The 16236-nt window shown below is 34.2% G+C and overlaps 1 protein-coding gene across 2 annotated transcripts in view; it reads left to right on the top strand.

The window, feature by feature from the left end:
• Positions 1-16236, top strand: part of PTPRO (protein tyrosine phosphatase receptor type O) — a 226598-nt gene that overhangs the window by 171349 nt on the left and 39013 nt on the right. For both annotated transcript variants that reach the window (XM_043968139.1, XM_043968138.1), the window contains one exon: positions 10111-10146. In XM_043968139.1, coding sequence (XP_043824074.1) covers positions 10111-10146 — 36 coding nt within the window. The remainder of the gene's footprint in view (positions 1-10110; positions 10147-16236) is intronic.

The following is a 16236-nucleotide window of genomic DNA, read 5'->3' as shown; positions in this document are numbered from 1 at the left end:
TGGAATTTAAATGAGTCCTTGATGGAAGATAGGGACATCCAAAATGGAGATGGGGAGGATATTCTATTCTCAAGTATGGTGTGTGCAAATGCATGAGTAAAGAATGAGAATAGAAGGTGAAGAATAGCCAGGTTTGGTTGAAACATTCAATTCAATAATATAACATTTAAAAAGTTCAAGAGATGTCATTTCTGGGTAACTTAATCATTTTATTAATAAGCCCAGCAGGTTACTAATAAAGGGATGATCATTTGGTTGTCTCTCTTATACTAAAAACAATCACAGTGATGGGCTCAACCTATCATCATGCCACCCCTGGACAGAGAAAATATGTCTATACCAGATCACTCCCAGCCTTGGGCTAGCTAGACAAAAGGATCTCTCTCCACCCAAGCTTGAATAAAACGCAATGTACTTCCCTACCTTAGATTAAATTCCTTTCAAGGTTGGGTGGTGTCTGACCAAGATCCAGGAGAGTCCATGTAATCTTATTATCAGTAATGTCCTTCTGAAGAAAAACTGACCTTTTAAAATGAGGAATTTAGAAAGAGAAAGCTTCTGAATCTCCCCAAGACATCAATTATTTATAATCATTTCTCACAATAAGCATTCATTAAATGCCTAGTCTGTGCCAAGCACTATGGATACAATATATGCAAACACACACACACACACACACACACACACACAGGACAGCCTGCCCTCAAAGAGCTTAAGTTTTAAAAGAGGAACACAACACTTATATGGATAAGTAGATACAAAACATGGGGAATAAAGAGAATATAATTTCAGGTGGGACACCAACAACCAGAGAAATTGGGAACGGTCTCTAGATTGTGGTAGCTGAAACTTGAAGGGAGCTAGATATTCCATGGGGTCTAGATAATGAGGGAGAGTATTCCAGGAATGAGGGACAGCCTATGTAAAAGGCACTGAGAGAAAAGATAGAATGTCATTGATGGGGAAGAGTCAACTGAAAAGTTTGGATGGATGTATGGTCAGTCTGGAAAGATATTGTAAAAAAATATTGTGAAGGGGTTTCAGTGCCAAACACCGGAGTTTGTAAATTATCTCAGAGGTAGTAATGAGGAAGGGCAACTAGGTGGTGCAATGAATAGAGCACTGGCCCTGGAATCAGAAGGACCTGAGTTTAAATCTCACTAGACACTTACTAGCTGTGTGACCTAAAGACAATTGCCTTAAAAAACATCTGGGCTCATCTCCAGTTGTCCTGTTGTCCTGATATATATCTTGCCACTGGACTCCAGATGGCTCTGGAGGAGAGAATGAGGTTGGTGAGCTTGTACAGCCCTCCCTCACTTAAATCCAATTCAGTGCAAGTCAAGACATCACCTCCCAATGCCATGGTCTTCTTCAAGAAAGGACAAACAATAACAGCAGTAGGGAGGAAGTTGATAAGTACACCTGATGTGGGATGGAATTAGGGTCAAATTGATTGTGAGTCAGTTTCCCAAGTTTTATTGCAATACTGTGAGTGAACACAGGGAGAGAACCAGAAAAGTGGAAAGATATCTCTCAAATAGTGAAGTAAAAGACAATTATATTTATAGTATGGATAAATTGATTATCGGTCTCATTATAATAATCTCCACCTTAGGGAGGTATAGGGGAGGGCCTAGCCTAATTTGGAGTTCCTGGGATCCTAAGCCAACTGCCAAGGCAGGTACCTTTTTCTGTGGAGGTGTGTTTTAGGGGTTTACACGTCATAAGGTGAATCTGGGGACAAATTTGGCCTTTTCTGTGCATGTCTCTTTCTGATTCCCATGCTTAGTTTCAAAACATCTTTATTTATCATTTATTCCTAGTTTGAGTTTCCATAGCCTGTCAATGTATCATTGTTATAGTCTAAGGTCTTCATGGCCTAGCTCCTCAAATTCCCGTTATGGGTACTGATTTATGTGGGTAAAAGAACTTAGCATCCTGACTTGTAAGTTATCCATTAACTGGGGTTCTCAATCCCCCTTAGAGCTCATATCTTAATTAGAGCTTGGGTCTTAGGTTTTTCTGTTAACCCCTTTTTTGCCTCCTACATCATACCTAGAGAGTGTAAAACCTAGTAGAAACTTAGTGGAAGGATTATGAATAATGAGTTATCTTGCCATGGAAACTGAGGAGTTTCCTACTGAGACTGGAGGAGAATCACTCAAAAACCCAGGGAAGAGAGAGAATCCAAGAGATTAGTATGAAATAAAACTAGTTTTATAGATTGGAACCAAATTATGGAGAAACCTGAATGTCAGAGTCAGGAATTGAACACAAAGAGAATGCTATCAAATATTTAAGCTTTCCAAATTTTTATAATTTCTATTTCCCATTAAGGATAATTCCTTGGATTCAAAGCATTATTTACTTTTCTTCTGAGTAAGGAATTAGCCTAGGACTGAAATATTAAGAAAAGGACTATTCTTTGAGAACCCAAAGAAAAGATAACAGTCTCCCAGAAGCAATTTTCATAATACTTTTGCTCTTGAATATTAATCTGTGTTCTTTGGGAGCTAAAGTGGTGGACACACAGAACCAAGGGTATAAAAAATTTTGAATGGTAAAGAGAAAAGGAATAGAAATGATTAAAAGACTAAGAAAGAGACCCATGGAGGAGGAGGGGAAAATAAAACTTAGGGGACTTGTGACCTGGATTGGGGCACTAGCTCACCCAAAGAATTGGAGGCTCATCATGAATCTTGTAAAATAAAAAGAGTTTTGTTAGGAGAGAGAAATATGGCCAGGGAAACAGATCACCTTGGTGACTGTCCTTCTGGAGTAAGAGAAGACCTGGTCTTTTGTATCTTTACAAAACAAAGAAAGGGGAGGGAAGGACACGGGCAAGATAACTGTGAGGGGATCAGTAGAATCGATCCATCCATATCCAGCATATTATTTTGCAGACCTTGTTATTGCTTATCAGCATACTGGGGTCATGTCCTGCCACACATCATAACTGAGGTGGAAGAGAGAGCTTATTTTCCCTTGGTCTTGGGGGTTGAAATCTTTAGGTTTCTTGGGGTCCCACTGCATTCCCATAACAAAATGAATTGGAATTATTTAACTCATTGAAAGGAAGGCTAAGGTACTGATCATTACTAGATATTTCTAGCTCCTATGAGAACAGGGTGCATACAGCAAGAAGAATTTAGAAATTTGGCTGTCACAGAAGAAATACATAAAGACCTTCCTGGAAAAAAGGTTTACTAATTATTATGAGTAAAGGAAGTATCTTATTTCAAGAAAAATTTTTTTGATAATGTAGGCCTATAAGCAGGGGGATAAATGCAATGACTAGTCAAGAACATGAAAGGCTAGAGAACAAAATTTAAGTGGGAATTACAACTACTACTTTAACTGTATATATTTAATATACTATTATTAATCCCTGATCCACTTTATTACCCTTTTCCTATACTTAAATTTTTATTTAAATAACTCAAAGTGTATCTTTTATTAAGCAATCTACTTGTTCATTGTTACACTCTTAAAACACTATTTTAAAAATTCTATGTATTGTTACCACACTGAAAGTATGTATTTTTCTTATAATTTCCAGGACTGCTTGGCCATTATAATTGCACAATCTTCAGTTTATTTGTTTTGGATTCTTTACATTAATATTTTATATTCATTATATATCATATATAATTTACTATATCATGTAGCATGTAATATCCAATATAGAATATAATACATACATAATGTATTATAATATATGAGTATAGTCATTTATGTTTTATATATTTCTACATATGATATATACATATACAAACACACACAAATACATGTGTATGTATACATAACCTTCCTAGTTGTGCTTATTTCATTCTATCTTCCATGTTTCTCTGAATTTTTCATATAAATTGTTTTTATGATACAGTAATATTTCATTAAATTTATTATACTAAAATTCGTTTAGTCATTCCCTTGTTGAAAGACATATACTTTGTTTCCAGTTCCAGAAGTGCTACTCTGAATATATTTTGCCTACCCTAATATTTATTAATGCTATCACCTAACCATTTTCAACTATTGATCATTAAGTAATATACTCATATTTCTCCTCACGAATCCCCATAAAGCAAATTACGAATACTAAATTTCTTTCTATCCCACTTTCCAATTCTCATCATAGCTTTATCAATTTATTTGTCATTTATTTGTATGTATAAAAATGCATTTTCATGGTCTTTATTTTTACTAGATACCTTTCTTCAAACATGGTCCACTGAATTTCTGGCAATCACAATCAGGGTAAACCCCAAGATAACATAACTTTCTGACCTTCACACATTTCAGTCAGTCAACTATTACATATATCTTGATCATTTACTATAAACCCAGCTTTTACTAGCTATTGTAAGGGATGCAGAAGAGCCAGGCAGAGTCCTTGCCTGAAAATCTCTGTTTAAGATTATGAAGTCATTCAAATTTCCTCCTATGTAGTCCTCTCCTTTTAAAAAAAAAATCCTTCTAAGAACTCTTTTTTATTCTAGTTATTTCCAATTGTTGAATACTTATTGTTAATCCTTTCAGTTTGCCCATCTTCATGCATTCCCTAACCTCATCTCCCATCCAAATGTTTTAGATTTATCATAGCTTCATTTTTTCTAATATCCCCTCCAGCTTCCTGTATAAATTATTCACTTCCTGCAAAGGACTTTCTACTCTATAGGTTTTCAAAAGTAAATCCCTATGCTGCCTTCTGTGTTTTGTATTGAATTCAAGAAAATCTTTTTCTTGGTGTTGGCTAAATCTTTTCTTTTTAGGGGCTGATGGAGTGAGGGAGCAACATCAATGTGTGATACCACTGCCCAGTTATGTTATTCATAGGAATATGTTGCATAAGCACTTCTTATATCAGTGATCTAAGATTTTATTTCCTACTTAAAGCAAATATCAATTTAAAAAAGGTGTAGGATCAGGGGCAGCTAGGTGGCTCAGTGGAAAAAGCACTGGCCCTGGAGTCAGGAGGACCTGAGTTTAATTCTGGCCTCAGACACTTGACACTTACTAGCTGTGTGACCTTGGGCAAGTCACTTAACCCTCATTGCCCCGCAAAAATAAATAAATAAATAAATATTTTAATTTTAATTTTAAAAAAAGGTGTAGAATCTCTTCTACTACCAACAGTGTAGTGAATTACTCATTTGGTTATCTGGAGACCACAGCACTTGACATTTTCAGCATGAAACCACAGAGGTCCTAATGCTTATCTTTGTTTCAAATGAATTTGTGCTCCATTTCCATTTTGGGAATCATGGATTGATTTCTTTTGAGATTATTGAAAGATTGTTTTTTCCCCTGTTCATCTCATTACATTGTATGTAACATTTATTTTGGGAACCCATTAAAATATTTCACTGAAACTTTAATATGCTGTCATACCTTGATAATTTTTCTTTTAAATGAATTCCAATTTGGTTGGTTGTCTTCGTTTGCCATTTTCATTGAGATTTATAAATGCATTTTAAGTATTTTAATTCATTCAATTTGATATTAGGGAAAGTTTTCCTTAATATCAAATGGAAAGTGAAATACTGAAAAGAAATTCTTCATTCTGAATATAGATGCTATATGACAAGACTTTTTTAGATAGGTTGTTTAGAAAATAATTCCAAATTAGCATTTTTATTACCACAGTGTGGAATAGTAGATAGGAGTTAGGAAGACCTGGGTTCAATTTTACCCTCAAGTCAAGTCAAATCAACAAGCATTTATTAAGTGTCTACTGTGTTCCAAGCACTGTAATAAGCACTGGGAATACATAGAAAGTAAAAAATAGTCCCTGTTCTCTAAGAGTTCACAATCTAATTGGGAAGACAACATACAAACAAGAGAAATGTGCAGGGTAAATTTCAGACAATGGCAAAAGGAAGGCATTAGTATTAAGGGGGATTGGGAAGGGTTTCTTGTAGTATTTTAGGTAGTATTTTAGCTGAGAGTTGAAGAAAACCAAGAGACAGAGGTGAGGAGGGACAGAATTCCAGGTGTGAGAGACAGCATGAAAAGGCAGAGTTGGGAGATGGAGAATCTTATTCAAGGAACAGAAAGGAGAATTCTATGTGGCACAGAGTAAAGAGTAAAATGAGTGGGAAAGTAAGAAGGTCCAAGGACATGAAGAGCTTAAGTGAAAGAGAAAATATTATCTTTGATTCTGGAGGCAACAGGGAGCCTGGCCCTTATTGTCTAGGGGAGGGACATGTTTGGACTTGTGCTTTAGGAATATTTGGTAGTAATCGTACCTAATATATTTGCAGTTTCATGTGCAATCATCTTTTAAAAAATTTACTATATTGGGGGCAGCTAGGTGGTGCAATGGATAAAGCACCGGCCCTGGATTCAGGAGGACCTGAGTTCAAATATGGCCTCAGACACTTGACACTAGCTGTGTGACCCTGGGCAAGTCACTTAACCCTCATTGCCTCACAAAAAACAAAATTTACTATATTATAGAAATGTTTGTTTTATTCCGTAATTTAAAAAATAAAATAAATATTAGTTTTAAAGGAAAAGAAAGAGAGGAAAGGACACATACTACCATATACTAGCTATGTGACTCTGGACAAATCACTTAATCTTTTTATGCTTTAAGTAATTCTCTAATACAGTAAGGAGTTACCAATTTTTTGTTATGCAAATCCCTTTCAACAACAACAAAAATGTGTTGAGAACCCCCAGGGTGACTTAATATGCTATTCATAATATTCTGTGATTATTTATTTCTTATGGCACTGTGAAAGAATTATTAACGCAAACCTCCTAGGGGTTCATGACTCATTAGATAGGAAGTACTGCTCTATGACTATAATTATAGAGAAAATTCTTGGATTGATAGAGGTAGTTTCTATATCTGGGAGTTTCCTTATATCAATGAAATAAGAGATCCAATCCCTATCCCTTTTATAGCTTTAATATACATTATGCCTTCTTATAAAACAGTTGAATTAAAATTACTAGAAATAACTTTCTAATGGATTTAATTCACGCTTTCAGTTTTGCATTAAATGTTGCAATTCAAAAAGTCATGAGCAAGTAGGGAAATTCTCATGATGGTGATGTGTAGTTTTCCCCTTTAGCCTGTCATAACCCAGCATCTAAAACAAACCAAACGTTGCAAATTAGTCCTACACAAATTGTAGAAATACCCACACCACTGATGATGACACAACTGAAATGCTGGTATACAATGTATATTTAGATGAAAATTAATTCAGCCCATATCTACAACACAAAAACAAAACCTGGTTCTATGTCCTCCACAACTCAGGTGTCTAATCAGCTCTCAAACTGCAGATTAAGGTTTCATTGACGAATGCATTCATGTGGCCACCTAATTTTCAGGAGTGGATTTATTTTTTTCCTCCATCTTCTATTCCTTTGCCAAGAATCAATGGGAGTTCTGATTTAGGTGGAAATCTTGTGATTTTGATACCTTGTTATAAAATATGTTGGCAGTTTCATATATTTTCCAGCAACATTGTCTACTTTCAGTTTTTAAAACTTTACCTAGAATAAAATGGAAAGGAAATGTTGAAAGGAAATGCTCCAATAAAGAAACTGGACAAATCACTTTTTGTCAGTCCTTTTCCAACCCAATCCCATGACTAGCCAGTCCTTCCTGCAAGTAAATATTTTATTAAACCCTTAAATGTATTTAAAAGATACCTAGGTTTAAAACTATGTTAGTCTCAACAAGGTAAGGAGATGTCTTAATATATAGAGGATGTGAAGTGGGAACATAGGGGAAAGAGTTATTTATCTGCATGGTTCTACTTCCTATTACCCATGACCATGGATAAGGAAAAGAGAGTGAGAGGAGAAAGTACCACAGCATGATTTTTATTCCACTTAGGAATAAACAGGAAACAAAAACTGTCAAGGACACAAGAGCACCAGTTCCTCCATGTGCCATCTTTTCCTTCTATTTTCTTCACTTCCCTCTCTTACCGATATTCCCCTCACCCTAGTTTCAATGTTGTGTCAAATACCTCATTTGATGAAAAACTAAAATGAAAATATTCATTTTGTAAGAATATTTTATTTTGGTTTTTTTGAATATTCAGCAGTACATCCATCTGATGCCTTCAAGTAGAATTTAAACTGGGGTTTCTGACAACATTAACATACCTGGTGATGTAATAAACTTCATTTTCATATATTAACATAAAAGTTACTTTATTTTCCTATATTCTTATGGAATCATAAAACTGTTGATCTAGAAAACAACTTTAGAAATAATTTAATCCAACCCTTTGATTTTACCCAAGAGGAAAGTAAGATGCTTATAAGTTAAATATTTGCCCATAGTCACATAACTAGTTAGTGGCAAAGTTGGGAATAGAGACCAAATTCTGTCACTTCCCATCCAGAGTTCTTTTGATTCTGAATGCTTCCATTCAAAAGATGAAAAAGCCAATTTGATATTAATATATTTTAATATGTTTAATATATTTATATTTAATTAATTCAAGTAACATAGGTCAAGTGATTTATCTAATGTCACCCATTTAGTTAGAGATAGAATTGGGGTTTAAACTCAGGTCTCCTGACTCCTATTCCTTTATTCCCTTTCTCTTACTTTACAGTTCAGTCAAACTTGCCTTCTAACTTCTTATCTTCCATCTCTCATCTCTGCATCTTTTCAGTGACTGTCACCCATGCCTGAAATACATGCACTCCCATACTCACTTCTGCTTCTTAGAATCCCTGGATTCCTTCAAAATTTTGCTTAAGCTCCACATTCTACAAATACATTTTCTGATCCATTCAGATCCTAGTGCCCCCCTCCAAAAAATTTACCTTGCAATCATTGTGTCTGTATTATTTATATGCTTATTATATGTGTCTCCTCTGAAAGAATGTAAATTCCCTGAGGACAAGGAATGCTTCCTTTTTGTCTTTGTATCCCCCAGTGCCTAAAACAGTTCTTCTTTCCACTGTATTACATGGTTTTCTGAGTAATTCATACCAACAAATCATGGACCAAGATTTTAAAAAAATTTTAAGGCATTATTCTGCTATATTTATGAAAATGAAATTAACTCAATTTGATTACTGATTAATAGCCATGTTACTATTTATCCCTAACTCAGGAAAATCAAAGGTACCATTCATAAATAACACATAGTTTTTTGTCTACAGATATGCCAAAAAAGAAAAACCATATTAATGTAAGAATAGTAACAAGATGAACTTATAATATAGATATAGATATTGATGACATATATATTAACAAGTGTGTATGCATATATGTAATACATATTACATATATTAACAAATGTGTATATATGTAATTATATATTATATTGATACATTATGATATGTTACATATATCAACATTTGTTGATATATTTATCTATACAGATATAGATATGTCTATACACATATAGAGTCACACTTTTTGATATATGTAATATATATCTACATATATTAGCTTCATCATGGCAGTATTCTTATCACACATACATATACCTCATACCTGTGATGTTATTAGTTTAAGTTCCAGGCCCTAACCAAAATTTTAGAAAGGAATATCTTTTGTTAAAGGCAAGATAAGTGCAGAGTGTCCCCAAAGTCCCAAAAATAGCCTTAAAATGTACTAAATCTTTTGGGACACCAGTATTTATCTTGCCATAAAATCGATAGCTTAAAACTACACTAAGATGTTTAGGACACTGCCTATATTTCTAGCAGAGTGTAGGATTCCAAGTTTTTGTTTCCTTTTATTATGCCAGGATGTGTTAGTATGGTTTGGGAAGCTAGTATATTTACCAAATGTATTAATTACCTTCTGCTTATTCCTTAGAACTTGTAGTTATGTTATTATAAATACAACCTGGAAATAGAAGGAAATATAAAATGTAGCCATGCTCCCACTGATCAAAATTTAAAAGGTGTTTTTTTAATGAGACATCTCAGATTACCACTATAATTTTTTTTCATTTTTTAGGAAAGTAGTAGAAATTGAGGTAGGTTTGAGGAAAATTAAATAATTTTGTGTAATTAAGGAAAACCCCCTCCAATTCAAGTCATTGATAATTAGTTACTTTGCTCTAATACATTTGTTTTTAATCTTTTTGTTATTATCATTATGATTTACAGGAGTAAAAATGGACTAAAGAAGAGGAAATTGACCAAGTAGGTTTCTCTGGATTTTTTTTTCTCTTGATAACTTATTTAAATGTATCTGTGTGAATGTATTGACTAAACTACCCCTAGCTTAATTACAAAAAAGTAAAAGTCTGTTTGCATAGACACAGGATGATGTTTGGGAAACAAATGTATCCTACATAATGTCTGTATACTGAACATGAATAAAACTAAGCCAAGAAGCTATGTGAATTAAATTATTATGTCAGTCAAGGGCAGCTAGGTGGTGCAGTGGATAAAGCACCGGCCCTGGATTCAGGACGACCTGAGTTAAAATTCAGCCTTAGACACTTGACCTTACTAACAGTGTGACCCTCATTGCCCCACAAAGAAAAAAAAAATTGTCAGTAAGATCTGGGTTCAAATCCTGCCTGTAATACTGAGGTAAGCCATTGAACCTCTCTGACTCAAAAGTATTTTCTAAGACAGATGGGTTATGATTGTATTGGTGGAAAAACTTCCTACACCTAAGGAATTACAGGCCCTTGATGAAAATATTAAGAAATCACATCACAGAACAAACCATAGCACATAGGAAATTCAGGAAGGGAAAATTAAAACTGAAATATCAAGAAAATTGTGGAAGAATTTTTGCAGAATGATTTCTACAATTTTTATTCTATAGACCATGTAAGACAAGACTAGGAAACAAAAAAGTTATATGGTAAGAATAATACTCTGAATGTTTTGTCAGTTCGCATTTTTGATTCAGTGAATGTATTATGGAAGACCTTTTACCACATTTGGTAAATAATAAATGTTTCTGGAATTGTTATCTCAGATAACTTCAACAAAAAATTGCAAAAATGATTTCTCTGGGTAAAATGTATTTCCATTATTTAGGAATAATTAAGTCAGCAGAGAGGATTGCAATTGTAAAAAATTAACAGTTGCTGAGCTTCCATAATCTAATTACCCATTCCCTTTAGGCTTTTCCTTCATTAAAAATAAAAATTGTTTTAAATTTTAAATGGGACATTTATGCAAACAATTCACTCTTGATGTTTGCCTCTGGTAGAATATTGGATCATTACTAATTGCAGGCAAAAAAAAAAAAAGTGAGGGAGGGATGGTTTAGCTAAGTAATAGCAAATGTAGGAATTATCCACTCCCATTGGAGGGAGTTGTGGAATGGATGATATAAAACTGCAGGTAATACAAAAACTATTCTTTGAATAGATGAAAATTAATACTATTAAAATTCTTAGAAATAATATTATTTTTTACATCGCACTTTTATCCTTAAGCAAATTTTTCTCTAAGTTACTATTAGAATGCCAAATCAAATACTTTTGTAGTTAACAAACAATAAGCACAGGGAGATCTTATATTCTCTGCCTCTTTCAGTCAATTTGGGATGGTAAAGATTTGATTTTCTGGGAATTTTGCCTGCAAAAAGCTGACTGTTTTCCCTCAACATCTTCATCGAGATTTCCCTCAATGTTTGTACAGACTGTTTTAATAAAAAATTACTTAGATGGGAAAGGAGGTCTACGTGGCTGTATAAATTAATACTTCCATGCTCACCTTTTATGAGCAATGATAAAGGCTGTTTTTTTCACCCATTTCTTTGATATCTTCCTTTCTTTTTCAGAAAACTTGAGAACTAATTGCTCAAAACCCTCAAAATTGTGTCACCTCCAGTACAAACCTTTTCTCTGAAAACTTGGTCTGGTTCTTTGTTCCTTTCAATGTCATCTCTACCTCTTCTATAATAAGCATCCCAAAGCATGTAATATTAGTCTACATATGACGGATTCACTGTCCTTGAGGGTGAAAACAGTTCATTATAAAATATTTATAGATTTGTTCCATTTTCATCTTTTAGAGGGGATCTTTCTTCCAGTTTTGTCCTCAAATTCCTTTGATGTGACTTTGTTAATATGGTGCCTTTCTGAACTAATTCATCAACTTCTATTTATATTACCAGGCTGAATCCCTAGAATGGAGATGATTATTTCTGCCCTCAGGGTTCTAGGGGTAACCCTGACCAGTTAGGGTTTCTTTTTTTTTTTTTTTTTTTTTTTAATTTTTTTTTTTTTTTTGTGGGGCAATGAGGGTTAAGTGACTTGCCCAAGGTCACACAGCTAGTAAGTGTCAAGTGTCTGAGACTGGATTTGAACTCAGGTCCTCCTGAATCCAAGGCCAGTGCTTTATCCACTGCGCCACCTAGCTGCCCCCCCAGTTAGGGTTTCTAATACCACCAATCACAAATCTTCATCCAGTGTGATTCCTTCCTCCGATGTATTGAACAGGTGATATCATTTAGCTTCTACAAAGCAATATTTACTAAGACTATAGCAAGAACAGCCCCCAAACAAGGGCATGCTCTCTCTTCTGTACCTTCTGAGTCTCTGAGGAGAGTGGACTAAAATTTAAAACATGAAAGTGAGGCACAGAAATAGGGAACATGTGGAGTACCTCACAACTTCTGGCTGTGAGAGTCCTTTTCTTCCTTTTGTGGAGTCCCACCAAGTTCACTTCAGGGTATAATGACATTATTACTTCCTTCATCAGCTGGGCTGGCTTCTGGGTCATGCTATAAGTATACATGGACTGATCCCATCACTTACCGGATTGGGAGCTTTGACCTGATCCATTTCTGTCCTCCTCAGGTTCACTCCTCCTTAGGCAACCTAGTAGTTCCCTGCTCCCATTGGCTCACCATATCAGTGCCATAATTTGTGTGGACAACTAAGCATCTTAGACAACAGCAGCTCAGAATTCCAGACCTCAAATGATCCATCAACCTCAGCCCCCTCAGTAGCAGGGATTATAGGTGTGTGCCACCATACTTGCCCCTATTCTGACCTTTTGAGTCTCACAAAACTGGAAGTTGATCCATTTTGTCAAGGGATATTCATTCAACTAAGATAAGGAAAAAATAAAACACCACAGAGCTAGACACTATGAACTCAAGCATATGTAGCATCTGGTGTTGTTGCCCCTCACCTCAGCTTGAGGCTCATAGCAATTATTTCTTACTTGTAAATTGCCAGAAGAGAGAATAAGTACAAGAAGGATCAAGGTAGGACAAATTGATCCTTTTGTGGAACTGAGTTATGGCTCTGTCTTCAGTCCTTCTGGCTTTGAAGCCAATTAGTAACTCATCACCACTGTACGAGGCCAGAATAAAGTTCACCAAGCCTTCACATATTACATTGAAACCAGGCAGTGAATATTATACATCAATACAAATTAAATGGATTGCTCATCAAATTTTTTTTTAAACTGACTTTCACACCCGTGATTTCTGACTGTAAGCAATACTGCTATAAGGTAGCATATAAACTATAAGTTAGAAATGCTTCACTGTATTTCTGAATAATAAATTAACCCAATCTAATTAAGGATTACTATTAGCTATCTCTAACCCAGGAAAATCAATAGTAGCACACATGAGTCTCAACTCAGCCAGGGAGTCAAATGTTTACTAACACAAGTGGTTTGTGGAAACTTTTAATCTCATTGTAGTAATGTAGTAATTCACTAAAATTAATTAAATTTCCTTATGACATTATTATGGTTAGTGATGATGTCCTTTCCTCCATCCATTTCCCAACTCTTGATATGAATAGCTTTTAAAAATGTTATGTTGGAGTAGTTTTCATTGTATGGCTTTTTTTCTCATTTTAATTCTTTTTTCTTTCTTTCTACTAATTTTTAGCTTTACCAAATTGTTGGTCTTAACTATACACAGAAATCTGATTCAAAATTAACTCCCACATAAATTAATTGTTTCTATCCATTATAATCAATCTTTTATTGTTATCTAGTGCTCATCATGGCTAGCAATTCTTTGGAAAGCATCCATGAATTATAGGCATGACATTTTTGCATAATTTGCCATCATTGATCTCTCAGTTGTTGTTTCTTCCTGAGTCAAATTTTCCAACATATTTTTGGCTATCCTTGATTATTCAGAATATTGAATTGTAGTCATTGAGTAGTAGGTGAAGATTCAATTTGAGGTTTCTTATTGAATGCTTCATTGAACTTCTCTACCTCTTCATCCTCTGTCACAATTTTTGTTTCACAAGTTGAAATTATTTTCATGAGGGCCTTCTTGTAAAAACTTTTTAAAAAAATATTAATTTATTTTTAACATCCTTTATTTTTTAAATTTTGAGTTCCAAATTCTTTCCTCCTTAAACTACTCCACCGAATGAAAAGGCAAGCAATCTAATACCAATTATATATGTAAACTCATGCAAAACATTTCCATATTAGCCATATGGCAAAATAAAGCAAGAAAAATAAAGTGAAAAATTATACTTCAGTTTACACTCAGAGTTCATCAGTTCTCTCTCTGGAGATGAATAGCATTTTTTTTCATCATAAACCCTTTGGAATTTTCTTAGACCATTGTGTTGATCAGAGCAGCTAAATCTTTCACAGTTAATCTTTGTTATTCAATATTGCTATTATTGTGTACAATGGTTTCCTGGTTCTGTTCACCTCATTTTCTTTCAGTTCATAAAGGTTTACTCAGGTTTTTCTGAAATCCCCCTTGTCATTTCTTATAACACAATAGTACTCCAATATAATCATATGCCACCTCCTGATCAGCCATTTCCCAATTTATTAGCATTTCCTCTGTTATCAATTCTTTGTCACCATGGAAAGAGCTGCAACAAATATTTTTCTACATATAGTTCCTTTTCTCTTTTCTTTTATCTCTTTGTGATACAGACCTAATAGTGATATTGTAGGGTCAAAAGATATGCATGCTTTTATAGCCCTTTGTACGTAGTTCCTAATTGTCCTCAAACAGTTCATATTTTTCCTCATCCCCTCCAGTATTTGTCATTCTTTATAGGTATGAGGTGGCACCTCAGAATTGTTTTTATTTATATTATTCTAATTATTAGTGATTTAATGCATTTTTTCATATGACTATAGATAGTTTTGATTTCTTTTTTATGAAAATGAACTGTGTATATCCTTTGACTATTTATAAATTAAAGAATGGCTTTTATTTTTATAAATTTGACTAGATATTTGAGAGAAGAGATATTTATCAGAGAAACTTGATATAACATGTTTTATATTATGTAATTGTTCATGATATCTTTTTAGACAAGTATGGTTTCCCTTATTATCTTTCTTAATTAGGCCTAAGTTTGCTTTTGCTTTGTTTGAGATCATGATGGCTAACCCTGCCTTTTTTAACTTCAACTGAAGTAAAATAGATTCTACTTCAGCCCCTTGTTTTAACTACGTGTATATCTCTCTTTTTCAAGTATGTCTTTTTTAAATAACATATTTTTAGATTCTTGTTTCTAATCCGTTCTGCTATCCATTTCTATTTTATGGGTGAGCACATCCCATTCACAGTCACATTTATGATTACTAAATGTGCATTTCCCTCCATCCAATTTCCTTCTGTTTATTCCTTCTTTCTCTTTTTATTCTGTCCCTACTCAAGAATCTGTTTTGTTTCTTACCACTGCCTTCCTTAACCTGCCTTCTGTTTTGTTATCACCCAACCCCATATTTCTTATTTCCTTCCTCTCATTTCACTATTGGTTAAGTTACATTTCTTTACACAAATGGCTGTGTGCATATATTCTTCCCTCTTTGAACCAGTTTCGATAATTGGGAGGCTCAAGCATTGTCCTCACCCCACCCTTCAACTTCTCTGAAAAACTTCTTTCTTGTGTGTCTTTTTATGTGAGAAAAATTTCCCCCTTCTCCCAATGCATCCCTCTTTCTCACCCTTTCATTTTTTTAATTTTGAGATCAGCCCTATATAACTGACTCACACACATGGCCTCTGTTTATGTAGTTTCCTTCTAATCTTCACATACATGGATTTAAACAATTTAAACTTATTGAGTCCCTTATGGTTTCTCTTTCATGTTTACCTTTTTTATGCTTGTTTTGAGTCTTGTGCTTGAAAGCCAATTTTCTATTCAACTCTGGTCTTTAATATTCCTGGGGATTTTCATTTGGGCATCTCTTTCAGGAGGTGATCAGTGCATTATTTCCATTTCTATTTTACCCTCTGGATCTAACATATAAAAGTAGCTTTCTTTTATAATTTCTCAAAATATGATTTCTATACTCTTTTTTGTT

Source organism: Dromiciops gliroides, chromosome 5 (assembly GCF_019393635.1).
Source record: "Dromiciops gliroides isolate mDroGli1 chromosome 5, mDroGli1.pri, whole genome shotgun sequence".
Lineage (NCBI taxonomy): Eukaryota > Metazoa > Chordata > Mammalia > Microbiotheria > Microbiotheriidae > Dromiciops > Dromiciops gliroides.
Note: the sequence above shows the minus strand (reverse complement) of the source record. Positions and strands in the feature narration are given on the sequence as shown.